Source organism: Drosophila willistoni, chromosome 3R (assembly GCF_018902025.1).
Source record: "Drosophila willistoni isolate 14030-0811.24 chromosome 3R, UCI_dwil_1.1, whole genome shotgun sequence".
Taxonomy (NCBI): domain Eukaryota; kingdom Metazoa; phylum Arthropoda; class Insecta; order Diptera; family Drosophilidae; genus Drosophila; species Drosophila willistoni.
The window spans coordinates 16,069,580-16,083,094 of record NC_061086.1 but is presented as its reverse complement, the minus strand read 5'-3'; the positions used below and the strand labels follow the sequence as shown (position 1 = coordinate 16,083,094).

The window sequence follows — 13,515 nt, the reverse complement described above, 5'->3', positions numbered from 1 at the left end:
TCCAAGGCAAGTCAAAAGTCTCAAGACTTTGTTGTTATGGTTTCTTTGAGAAAATTTATCATTATTATAAAGTGAAACAGAAAGAAACACATTATGATTCAAGATCTAAACGCATAAAAATTTAATGTTGGGCATAAAAAATTGATTTATATATCAATTTTGAAATGTTTGATACTCTTAAAATAACACGATGGCATTTTCTATAGAAGACTTATCAATGCTCTGAAAGTATTCAAGATTCAGCAAGATTTGATCAAACCAAATATAAGTAGTATACATGGACGGACTTAGAAAATATTTTTGGGAATCTATATTTTTGGCTCAGTAATTTTAAAATTATTTTTGGTAAGACGTTTTGTCTTTGTATGAGAATTGGAAGACCTCGTTGAGTTATAAAGAGATGAAAAGAGTCTTAGATTTTCGAATTGACATTTTGGTGGGTGTCCTGAACAACGAACGAAGGGGGGCACTTCGATCTGTCCATGACTACATATATTACTAAACTACATATATCACTTATGAACCTAATAGATCTCTCTAGAGGACTAAGAATAAAATTGAGAACAAATGGAGTTTCATATATTCATATATCGAATACGTCTTTCTCAAACAAACAAAGACATCAAAAAGTAGTTGGAATATTTTGTGCTTTCATTGTATATCAATACGAATACATTCAAATAAGTATGAATTGAAATGAAAGAATGTCGAGTAACTAATGTGTTTGGAATAATATAATTAACAAAGTATAAACTAGAGACATTTTCATTCTATGTATTTCACTTGATTTGTTTAGTTCCATAACTCTTCAAGTAAGGGGAGAAAGATGCCGACTCAGGCAAAAATAGTATTCTTTTTGTATACTCATATCAAGAATATTCTTATTTGTTGTATTTATTTGAGTCTACGCATTTGTTTACACAGCAAAACTATTGAAGAAAATTTGATTTAAATTAAATGCAGGCTGCCCAGCCAAAAGGGATATGAGGGAGTGAGCGAGGGAGCAGCAAGTTGAGGGGCAAAACCAAACAATGAGAATATCGAATCGGTTCAAGCGAAGAGAACAAAGTCTGCCCCTTTATGGGGGTACATAGAATATATGTACATATATATATATATATATATGTATGTATGTGTGTTTGTGTGTTGTGTATATGCAAAGTAATTGCGGCAAATTGAATTGAAAAGAAAAGACGAGGGGCAAGAAAAAAAAGACAACAAAAATTTATCGCTAAACGAAGTCATGCCGTTTCAATTGATCGTCAGCAAACAAACAAACAAACCAACTGAAAAATTTATATATATACATATCTAGACATATACACAGTATATGTATATATAGTATGTATATATTTACCCTGCGACAATTATAACTACTAGTAGTAGATCAATTATGATTTATACAAAAAACAAATTCCATTATTTATTTACCCACTTATTTAGACTTTTAGCTTAAAAAGTTCTTATGGCTTCAAGTTAATTAGATTCAACTGGCAAATAAATTTGTTTGCATACAAATTATTTTTGGCTTACTTTTTGAAGCTTTCTTTTGTTAGTTTGTTTAACAAAATCGAAAACGAAATCAAAAGCTGGTAGAACGTGTTTTATATAAAGAAATTACTTTTGCATTTTTGTTATGGAAAATTTTTCTTAGCACCTTTTTTTTTGGATTTTGTTGTTGTTGTTGTTGTTGTTTGGATGACAACAACCGGCAAAATGGTTTTTGTTTACTATATGTAAAATGCTTTCGACAGCCAATTATTGTGCATATAAATTGGAATACCCTTGCAAAGATTAATTTAGAATTCATATGCAACTTGTGATCCTCGAACCTTGAAACGTAAATTCGGAGGACCTTCTAAGATTTGAGAATAAAGTAATATTAGGTTAAACACTTTAAATAGTTTGTTTTCTCATATATATTTGCCATTTGGCAACATTTATTCAAAGGGTATATGCAATTCGATGTTTAACTATAAAATCTGCATAGTTTCCGGGATCTTTTCTTCTCTCTTCTGTGTTGAACAAATGCCAAAGAAACAAAAACAAAACAAAAATCTTTACTATACATATAAAAATATGTAAAAATATAAAATCCATACGTAAACAAAATCAAATTTTACAATCGTAAACAAGGCGTGCAAAATGAGGCAGAAAATTTGTTCACAGTCAATATGAAAAGTATGCATCAGTAAAGAATTTTAATTTAAACGTCAAGAATTGTGTAACAATTAAGCTCCCTTTCGGATTTTATCAAGTTGAGCAGAGAGAGAGAGAGAGAGAGAGAGAGAGATAGACAGAGAGAGACAGAGAGAGAGAGAGAAAGAGAGACAGAGAGAGAGTATACAATTTGCATAGATTTTTCATTCTATTAACCCTGTACAAGTACTTTTGCCATAGAATGTATTTAATGATCTGGCAAAAAGAAAATTAACATTTAGTGACTCAGTTTAATTTAACAACACACAAAAGGGCTACCGATTTTTATATATATATAGATTAGTATATTATGCTAATCATTAGAACATTTTGTCAAACAAAACTCATATGAATCATGTACGAAAAACTGATTAAGAAATGAAACACAAACATTTTTCATAAACTATTACGTTCTAAAATTAGTTGTTCTTCGTTATGCCGACTTATATAAATCCAGAAAACTTCTAAGGTTAAGATTTGCCTGAATGTCTGGTAAAGTATAATATGTATTTTATATTGTTGTTACTTTTCTCTTATCAACAAAAGCGTTTTGTTCGTTTTACTTCAATGTTTGTGTGTATGTAAGGTAAATACACACACACTCTCAACTACATACATACATACATACATCAGTAAAAGATAAGAAAACTCTGCTATTCGTTCGTAAAGACTTGACTTGAACTTGCTTTTGATTTTGTTTTCGATTTGGGCCAAACTGGCTCTGGCCAGCTGGCTGACTAAGCCCATATGTTATTGGGAAATCATTGAAACGACATTGTACTCAAAGAATCCATTATATGGTGCGGATGTGAGGCTTCAATTAACTGCTGCTAGTGGCAATTCCCTGACCTGCTAGACCAAATCCACAGCAGCAGCAGCAACAACAACAACAACAATGAATGAAATTATAATACATGACAACAATAAATGAAATATATATATATTGTACATATACACATACACATTTGTATGACTTTATACATGGAAGATGATGTATAGTTATAATATAAATTTTGATTTTCTATATTTTCATTTACTCTTACTAATTTACTGAGAGAGTCCATGGACTTTTTAATTGAGCTTGTGTTTAATAAATCAGAAATATGTAATTTTATTTACCATAAACTATATTTTATTAAATCGTTCTTTAAAGTGAGGTAAACCAAATAAAATTAATGAAATAATTATTTACTTTATTTCTGATATAAATATTCTAAAAAGTTAAATTCGTGGTTTTCTTATTTAGTATTTCATGGTTCACCTCAGGTTATAGAACGTTTTTGAACTGCTCAGTTTTCGTTTTCGAAATTCATATCAAAAGTCAATATTTTTTTGACATTTTAGGACTTGGTTAATGAAGTTTTCTTCTTGGTTTTTGAAGTTTTCTATTTTTGATTAGTGTGTAATTTAACCTACCATTATTATTCGACTTTAGAAATGCCAAAATGAGTTACTCATGAGTGACAGAACAAAAAAGAGTTGTTCACTAGACTGAACAACTGAACGGGTTCACTTCCAATCGTTCTTTTTTGCTAAATTGTTCATTGGCTCTGTTTAATTCACTTGTTCTTTGATTACCAACTATAAATCAAAAATTATTGTGAATAAAATTCAAATTATTATGTAATTATCAAAATTAAATTCAGAAGGTTTATGATGAGTAACTGAGCAATGTACTGAACATTTTAGTGAACATTTTAGTGAGCAACTGATATGAGCAGTTAGCAATTGAACAACGTAAGGACCAACTGAATAACTGAGCGATAACGTGAACAACTGAGCAGTAAAGTTCAGTAAACAACTGAACTACTGAGCAGTAAAGTCAGCAACTGAATAAAATGAGTTAGTTTACTCAAATGGAAAAAAGGAATAAGTGAACATGTTCAATGAGCAAAAGTGATCATACAAGTAGAGCAATGTTTGCCCATCAGCAGTAGCTAAGGCTCGAAATCTATCAGAAAAGCTGTTGACAACGAAGATTCTTCTATGTTTTTTACATTAATTAATAAACAATAAACAAAATATAAAATTTCATATATATATATTTCTATTTTACTTGTATGAAATCCTTTATTTTTGTCGAAACTACACAAAAATTTGCATCAATTACCTTGCGAGAACGTAAAAATACCATTAAATATTTCAAAAATTAATTCAAATTCTCAAATAGAACGAGACGAAAGGTTGGACATAATCGTTTTAGAAACTTGGGAATGCCCATCTTTCTATACTCTCAATAGAGCATTTAAAATTCTACCTATTTTTAGTGTTTCATGAGCTTTTGTTTTGGGTTTTTTTTTTTCTGTGTGTTTGTGTGTCTGTGTTTTTGTTTTTGCGAAATCAAAACACCATGAATAGAATAGAATACGAAAATTATATATACACAAAAAGTAATATTATAGAGCTTATCTCCGCTTCGTAATTCGTTTGGCAAATTTCATGATCGCTTTTCAGTTGCAATTGAAACGTGAACGAGCCAACGAGTAGAAAGAACACAATGTTGATTAAACAAAAAAAACATTTTGTATATACGGTGGCAATAATATTGCTCTTGGCCCTGGTTCAAGCTGAAGATCAGCAGCAGGACGATGATGAGGACTATGTCCAACAGGATGTGGATTTGACCAAACGTTTGATTAAAGTCGACACAATGGCCGATAAATGTATTTTGGTGGAGACTGAACAGAATGTGAAACGTTGTCGTGGTTTTACATTCGATAAAGAGAATGAGGTGGCGTTTTTTGATTTGCAAACTCCGGTGCGTATATCACCGGATCGTGATACCTATGAGGTGGGCAATCAACCGCGTTTGGATGTCCTGATATTTCAAAATTCAACATTCAATACATTTCCATTGCATTTGTTCTACTCATTGGAATTGAGTGAGCTGGATATGCGTAATTGTCAAATGAAACATGTGACATGGGAAAGTTTCTTAATGGCCAATAATTTGAGAATTTTGTTATTATCGGAAAATAATATTGAAGAGATCGATGAGAGCACTTTCAACTATGCCAGTGAATTGCAATTCCTATTTCTTCGCGGGAATCGACTCAGTCGTTTGAATCGCAAAAGTTTTAAAGGTTTGAGAAAGTTGCAACATTTGGATTTAAGTGGAAATCGTTTGACGGAATTAGCTGTGGGAATCTTTGATGATTTGGAGAGATTACAACAAATTGATTTATCTGATAATCAATTGAGTTTCTTGGGCAATGAACTATTCGGTCAGAATTCACATCTATTGACCGTCAACTTGAATACGAATCATTTGCGTGCCATTGAGGAAAATGCCTTTCGTCGTTCCACGAATTCACCTCCACTCTTGGCTGTGGATCTCTCGCACAATAATCAACTGAATGTATTGCTATTGAATTTAAATGCCGGCGATTTGCGTGCTCGGAACTGTTCACTGGACCGTGTCAATTTATATGGCTCGGTGACGAATGTCGATTTAAGTGATAATCGCTTGCGAGAGCTTTACTTCACTCAGCCAGAGATACTCGAACGTTTGATTTTGCGTAATAACTCATTGGGACAGTTGTCCTCATTGACGCGAGTGCCACGTTTACGTTATCTGGATGTTGGCGATAATCCCGGTTTGGGTGACTTGCCCGAGAATTGGCAGACACCGGCCCTGCAATACCTTGACATAAGTAATACAGGACAACAGCAATTGGATATTGATGCCCTCAAGGGCATGCCGCAATTGCGAAAATTGAACATATCCTCGAATAATATCAGTCAAATTGATCCACCATCCTTTATGGAACTCTCGCACCTAACACATTTCTATTTGCATGCGAACAATTGGAATTGCTATAATCTCAATAATCTAATGAATATCCTAATACGTCCGTTTGGTATTACCTATACACCAGATCGATATGATACGGATTATCCGGGTGAATATGTTTTTGGCATAGCCTGCATGTATCGTCTGACTGAACCGGAAACCGAATCGGAATCATCTTCCGCATCTGCATCTGCATCCTCTTCATCTGTAGAATATGTTAGCCTCGAATCACAGTCACAAAATTTACAACATGAGCGGGATCAAATGGAAATTGATAAATTGCGGCAGGAGCTAAAGTCAGTGGTGCAACATTTTGATGCCAAATTCGATAATGTCTTTCAGCAATTACTACAATTAAATCTTAAAATGAAATCAATTGAGAATATAAATAATACGCTATGGAAAGATATGACTGTATCGATTTCAAATTAACTTTTCTGTATATAACCTCACCATGTAATTCATGTTATTTTCTCTACATGTATAAGCAACACATTTGACTTTTAATTATTAAATTGCTAACAAACAATAAAAACCTTTAAAGTATATTATGAATTCTGTGGGTGTGTCTCTGACTTTTATCTATCATCTTTACATAATATATAGCAGATAGCCATTCTAGATCCTTGACTGATTAGAAGGATTAGACATTCTTTAGAGATAACTGTTAAACATCTTAATACTAGCTTTGATAGGCTAATATTTGTCTTTTAGCTGGTTAAACGATGGTCCACGATACAGCCGAACTTGCTTCCGGCCCCTTGGCCTTAATTTTACCCATTAAATGATTATAAACTTGACCAGATTGACTTAACTTTGCCTCCTCCTCATCTTCCTCATCTTTGGCGACGTCACTGTCACCAAATTGCTCCTCATTGGCCTCATCATCCTCATCATCATCGTCATCTTCATCATCAGCTCACAAGCAAAGTAAACCAAATGAATGGATTACTCGGACACAGGTCCCAACTCAGACCATCAAACAAGCTAATTGTTATCATCAGTTCTTTTAAGCAACCTTCTCTAATAGACTCTCCTCTATTGAACCAGTAAAATCCATCTGTATCCTGTAGACCTAACTCTATCCTTATTTCACTCTATGCTTTGCCTACAATCTTCTTTACCCCGAAGTCAAACCAGAGGCCTCTCTTGCAGTCTTGCAGTGTCTTAAGAGTCAAACAATGCAGCTTTCAGATCCTCCAGAGATTTTAAAAGAAGCTTTTGAACATACATAGATTCGTGAGTGCCCTTTGATTTGTTAGGACCCAGAGACTCAAAAGTGCCATCCGTTAAGCAAAAAGTTTGGATAACTGGCAATTGTTTGGAGTTATCACCTCAATCAACCATTTAGGCCTCTTCATCATATCAATATAGCAACAGTTTATAATAACAATGGCTTGTCCCATGTTAATAAGACACTTTTTTCATGATCCGCATTATATCATTCGATTTGTATCATCAATAAAGCATTAAACATGGCAATGCCATGACTCATATCCCTTCTGACTCAACTGTACAAACAATGAAGAAGAATTGAAACCAACATTTTCCTTTTTTTTCGCACATTTTGTAAATATTTTTCTTAATACAAAAAAATATTGATTTTGTCCAAGCCAAGCCAAATCTGAGCAAACAGAATGGACAGAAAACAAAAGGGTTCATTCAACTTGGCAAATTAAATGTAATCACTATATAATTATGGGAAAGATGCTGGAAACGAGCTGGCTATGAAAATAAACAATAATTTTAATATAAATTTATCATTTCCTCTCCCCTCTCCACCCTTCAATTTGGCAATTTATGGCTAACTAATTGTTAAAATAAACAAATAAAATTCAATTTCAAATCCGTCGACTTGTTTCGTTAGAGCATCAGCATTTCGTGGCCAAATGGCTTCAATATCTACATAGCTAGCATCTGGGTTAAAATTATTCGTGTATTTACTTTTTGCAAAACCATGTGATCGATTCTATATATATATATATACATATGTATGTATAAGTATGTAGATTCCGTTTAACGGTAATTGTTAGAAAACAACTCGTGCCAATCGCTCAATACACACAAATTTATTGTATTTACGTGCACACATTGTATACAGAAAGTATTAGAACATTTGATTTTCCTATACCTTTTCAAATGTGCGAGTCTTATAATTTTAACAAAAATTTTCAAAACCCAAAAGAAAACTTTAGAAATAGATAAAGTAAATGGTAAATAAATATTCATAGCCTAAAAATTACAGAACTACGTCATAATTTGGGGCTTGGAAATTAAAATTTTACCACTAACAATAAGATTTAAAATATTCGTTTTGCCCTCAAGTCTTTTATGACTTGAACAAAGACAGAAAAACTGTGGAAAGCGTTTACTGAACTGAAGGGGAATAAATTTATGAAAGACGCGAGTTTCAATTATAGTTTATGGCAAAAGGGTTGAGTCAGTAGAAAATTGCAAAAAGTTACGTCTATGTATATGACATGCTATATTTAGATATAAGTATTTGATTTATAACATTTTAACGTATCATCATCTTTTTTTCAAGTGAAACTGGTTAAGTAACTTATTATTCGGGTCTACATATTCTAATTTTGGATTTCCAGTAAAGTTAACGAAACCGAAATTGATGACATGACATGATCTTAACTTCAAATCACTCTCCACTTGTTATCCTAAAGTCATTTCAAAATGTTTAATTTGCTCCTTTTGTTGTTACAATAAAGGAATATAAAAAAACCTTGGAGCCTTAATAAAGAGTATATTAAAGAATTCTAAAAATACTATGTATAAGATTATTTTTAGAATTGAAAAATAAAGTAAAATGTTAGAAAAAAAACGAGTTTATAAAATTCGTAAAATGTAAAATGAGAAATAAGTATTTTTGATGCTTCAAAAAATTTGTGAAATGATAAATATTACTTTTGTTGCTTCTTTAAAGTTTAAATTGTAGATCATTTAATGATTTTAAGAGTTTAAGATCTCATCTGTAGTAGGGATTCTTTTTTTCTGAGTTTTAACTAAGTTAGGGGCGAAATAAGGGATTTTGTGATCTTAAATATAAATATACCCCAATTACTTGAAGAGTATACCAATTTGTTAAGTATAATTTGTATACACATAATAAGAAAGCGAACGTTTCATTTGTAGTAAGAAAATGGAAAATGAAAAACCTCGCAATTTTTTGCGCCTTTATTGATCGATGCATATAATTTAATAAACAAAATCTATGATTTAGCCCAGCTAGACTTCTCTAGGTAAATTTGTTTAAAGAACACACAAAAAAATGATATTAACCGAATCCATTTGAGTGCCTCCTCTTCACGACTTGTGTAATCATTAAGAGATAAGAACAACACAAAAAAAAAGTAAAGAAAAAACATTTCTACACTAAACAATAAAAGGAATTTCAAATAACTTTTGTTTTTTTTTTTCATTTTTTTTTGTTTATGGAAAAACCAACGAAATAAACACAAATAAATCTGCTTCATATCAACACAAAATGAAAGTAAGGCATAAAAATAATGATTAATTATTAATCAAATGTATAAAACAAGGGGAAAAAACAATTCAAATAAATGTCAATAACGAACCTTTTTGTTGTATTAAGAGTATTTAATCAATTCTCTTTGCTAAATTTTTCTTTTTGGTTGTTGTTGTACTTCTGTTTTTTTTTTTTTTTAATTTGTGTTACTTAATTGAATTGTGTATTAGCTTGTTTTTGCCACTTTTGAAACACAGCAAACACATTGAAGAGGATTTTTTTATACATATATATTTCTTTTTTTTTTAGGTACAGATGTCGGCGTACATACGTTTTTTTTTCATACAGATTAAAATTGAATTATAATAGTTGAAAGATTAGATTAAAAAATACACTTTTTTTCTTATTTCTTTTCACTACAAGTAAGCACAACAACAACAACAACAGCCTTTTCAGTTAATAGAATTTAAAAAATATGAATAAAAACGAAAACATCAAAATTAATTATTTGCTCCAGCAACAAATAAAAGTGTCGCGATCTATGGAAAATTTCCAATAAAAAAAAAATGCTAGCCATTGGTTGTATGAATGTATCTTTGCGTGAGTATGTGTGAGCGAGAGAGACTTTGTACATGTATGTATATGTGCAACAACAGCTGATTTCGCCAGGCAGCTGATTCTGATTCAATTTCAATAAAACAAAATGAACTACAAGAACTTTGTTTTTGCATTAATTTACTGAATTTTGCAATTACTGTTGTTATTGTTGTTGATTAATATTATTATTGTTGTTATTGTTGTTGTGCTTATTGAAGTTGTAATAGCAATTTCTCTCGCTAACATTGGTATTCGCTTACAATTAAAAGCTTTGTGTACGCCAAGCAGAGTTAGCTTATCACAAAAAAAAATGTGTTAATAATATTGACACACACGCACACACTTTGCCCCCTCTATATGCGGGTATAGAGATTTTATTTATTTCGATGTTTATCCAAAAAGGATATCAACAGGTAAACACAAACACACACACACACAGTTTGCCTTTGCCTTTGCTTTCCCATTCACTCACATTCACTTATCCACAGAGACGTTTTCCGCGCCTTTTTCTTTTATTTATTTTGCGCTGCCCTTACAATTTGGGCCCGCTCCTTTGGCCAAATAGGCTTTCACATTATATAGAAATATCTACCGAAAACATACAAAATTCCAACGCGAAAAGACAGTACAGGCGATCAAAAAACTCGACACACACAGTACGTTGTATTATTAAGCGATTTTTTCACGAATGGATAACGGATCACGACTTTTCTGCATGACAACGAAAACAACAGCGGTTCACGGTCCGAAAGTTAACTTTTCTTAGACACTCTTTAATTAATTAATACCTTTGTTGTTTCATTTTCGCGCAAATAGGATAAAAACAAGAAGTAAAGTTGTTAAAAACGCGCCTACAAATTTCCCGCAAATCGAACACGTCCGATCACTTCAAAAACAAAAAAACAACAACAAATAAAAAAAAACGCGAAAAAACAACAACGGTGAGTTTGATACGAACCACCAGAAGCCACATCGAACCACCGAACTCCTTGCAACCACGTCGAACTCGAGCCATTTAAGTCGAACATGGAACAAAAGAGCAAGAAAATGCAGCAAAAGCATCGAACATCGAACAATTGAGGCCAACAGATGAGCCGAACCGATGAGACGATGCCAACTCAAACAGCTATCGAAAGGCAACACTGGCAAAATGCAAACAGCAAAAGCTAGAATACCAGTATTCGATAGTTTACTCAATAGAGTCCGCTATTTGAGTAAATAGCGGCAACAGGTGGGAACTAGTTATCGATTCCGATAAGCCTCGGCAATTCAAATTATTTTAAATTTTAAATTGATATTTAAAACTTTTACAACAAAGAGAGAAGTCAATTTTAAAATGGTAAATAAAAGAAATATATACTTTCAAAACTAGGAGGAAACACCCTTAGAACAACTACTCTAGTTTCTTTTATGCGTTTTATATTTAAGTACTGTAAGGTTAGTTAACAAACTTAGCTGAACATATGCTAGCCTGTCCTTCAGGCATCCCCGACACCAACAGTGCCAGGCCCACACTACAACTCCAACTCTGAGGCAAATCAAAATCAATAAAAATGGCGCATTGCACAAAGGCCGCACGAAGTGACGCCACCAGCACACATAGCAGCAACCTTTTCTTAAACTCCTACTACTCTAACTATAGTCAATGCGACTCACCTGGTCGATGTCGAAATCCCATTCAGGTGAGGGTGAACGTCCCTCTGCCCTGCCCTCACCGGTGCCACCGGTACGACCAGCAGGCGGCGGGGTGCCTAAAGCCGGAGAACTAGCCTGCGGCTCTTCGGGTATGACGGCAAAACGACCCCGTTGCAAGATAGGCGAAATGGCGCCATAATTAGCTGTAAAGCAAGATTGATTGTCAATTAGGTATATTCCTCTTTCATTTTAGCATTTTGATTTTGACTTACATGTGGGTATTAGACGAAAGCGTCCCAATGTCGTTTCCGGCGGTCCTTGTGGGCTAGACGATGTGACACGAAACCGCCCACGGCGAGCAGCAGCCACATCTTCATAGGCGCCACCGCCACCCGCGCTGCTGTGCATTGCACTTATTCAGTAACTCAAAACTAAACTGCAATGGAAGAAAGAGATAGCAAGAAAATAAGACAGAGTACGTAAGAGAGCGACACTTACAGTGTGGGAAGGAACAGCGAGAGAGGGGGATAGCGAGAGGACAAGAGAGGGGGCGTGTAAAATCAATAGAAATGACCAACTTCAGTTCTCGGGCCTTTGCACGCGAACTCTTTCATGAACCCTTCTAAGCATGCAACACTTTTTTTTCCATTTCTGAATCCAATGCAAATGAGAGAAAGCAAAATAAAAAGAGAGAGAGGGAGAGCACGGGAGAGTGAGTGAGACTGCATGGCCACGCGACAATGCGGCGTATGTGTAATAATTTATTATTTTTAATGCTCCGCGTTGTCAATTGAAACGTTTTGTGTGCTCTTCTTCCATTCATCTTCCATTTGATTTAATCTTTTTACCGCTTTGGCCTTATTCTTTGTAATATTTTTGTCTCTGTTTATTTATGATGACTAATTATAAGCATTTTGTGAATCAAAGCACTCCCAGAACCATAACAACGCTAATTAATGAGAAATACATATAGAGATATACACAAACAATGAGAATACGTTATAGTTATGACCAAAGATGAAACAGAACTTTAAGACTAGAATCTGCTAGGCAATGTTTACTATTAGATACTAAAAATGTACAATAAATTTAACCCTATCCAAAAATTTATATTTCAAAGCCCATCAAATCGAATCGACTAGAAGGAAACATCTAAAGAAATTGAATTGGAAGCAAATTTCACACAACCGAAGTAACTTTAGTCATAAGTTGATTAACATAGAATACTTTACTTCTTTTAATTAGAAGACAATTAGCCGGCATGAAATCAAAAAGGAATTAATTTCTATCTAAGAAATGTTTTTGCTTTAACAATTATTAAATTACATATTTCTTTATCAACCTTTCGACGATCAATTAAAACGTTCCAAATCACCTTCTTGTATTAAATAATTTTTCTAGTAACTTTTAGCTCATTTTTACAGTTTCCACAATTTTTTTAAAACTAATATTTTTTGCTATCTTTTTCTAGACTCTAAAACGCTAAGATATTAACTTCTGGTGGGAATTGTTGATATATTGAACTTAACAACAAAAAACTCAGTCTAAAGACAAAATGCACAATAAATATTTGAAAACAAAACGAAGTTGAATTTTTCAATGCTACAATTATGTTAGTATTTGAGCAAGTGGCAAATTAACGATGATGCTACAGTAGTACCAGGCCTAAGTCGACCAATTATAAAAAAAAAATCTACAAGTGCGCCATCATATTTGTTTTTAATATTCAGTAGTAGGATAAATTGAATTATAAATTGATTAGCTATTCTAAAGTTGCTTTTGGGGACTCAAATTTGTTCATTATATTTAA

The 13,515-nt window shown here is 33.0% G+C and overlaps 2 protein-coding genes across 3 annotated transcripts in view; one reads left to right on the top strand and one right to left on the bottom strand.

Moving 5' to 3' along the window:
- The window catches only part of LOC6650922 (5'-AMP-activated protein kinase subunit gamma-1), a 67,708-nt gene extending 55,580 nt beyond the window's left edge, over window positions 1–12,128 (bottom strand). The window contains exons 1-2 of one of the 2 annotated variants that reach the window (XM_023179949.2): window positions 11,978–12,128; window positions 11,727–11,908 (exon numbers count right to left, since the gene is read on the bottom strand). In XM_023179949.2, the coding sequence (XP_023035717.1) occupies window positions 11,727–11,908; window positions 11,978–12,113 (318 nt within the window). In that variant the 5' untranslated portion in view covers window positions 12,114–12,128. Of the gene's footprint in view, window positions 1–9,582; window positions 9,770–11,726; window positions 11,909–11,977 lie in introns of those variants that run through there. The other variant, XM_023179948.2, reaches the window with a different exon arrangement.
- Window positions 4,672–6,536, top strand: LOC6650923 (insulin-like growth factor-binding protein complex acid labile subunit). Its single transcript, XM_002074106.4, has one exon. It carries the CDS (start codon window positions 4,697–4,699, stop codon window positions 6,422–6,424), a length of 1,728 nt encoding a protein of 575 aa, XP_002074142.1. The 5' UTR covers window positions 4,672–4,696; the 3' UTR covers window positions 6,425–6,536.
- Window positions 12,129–13,515: the final 1,387 nt, after the last annotated feature.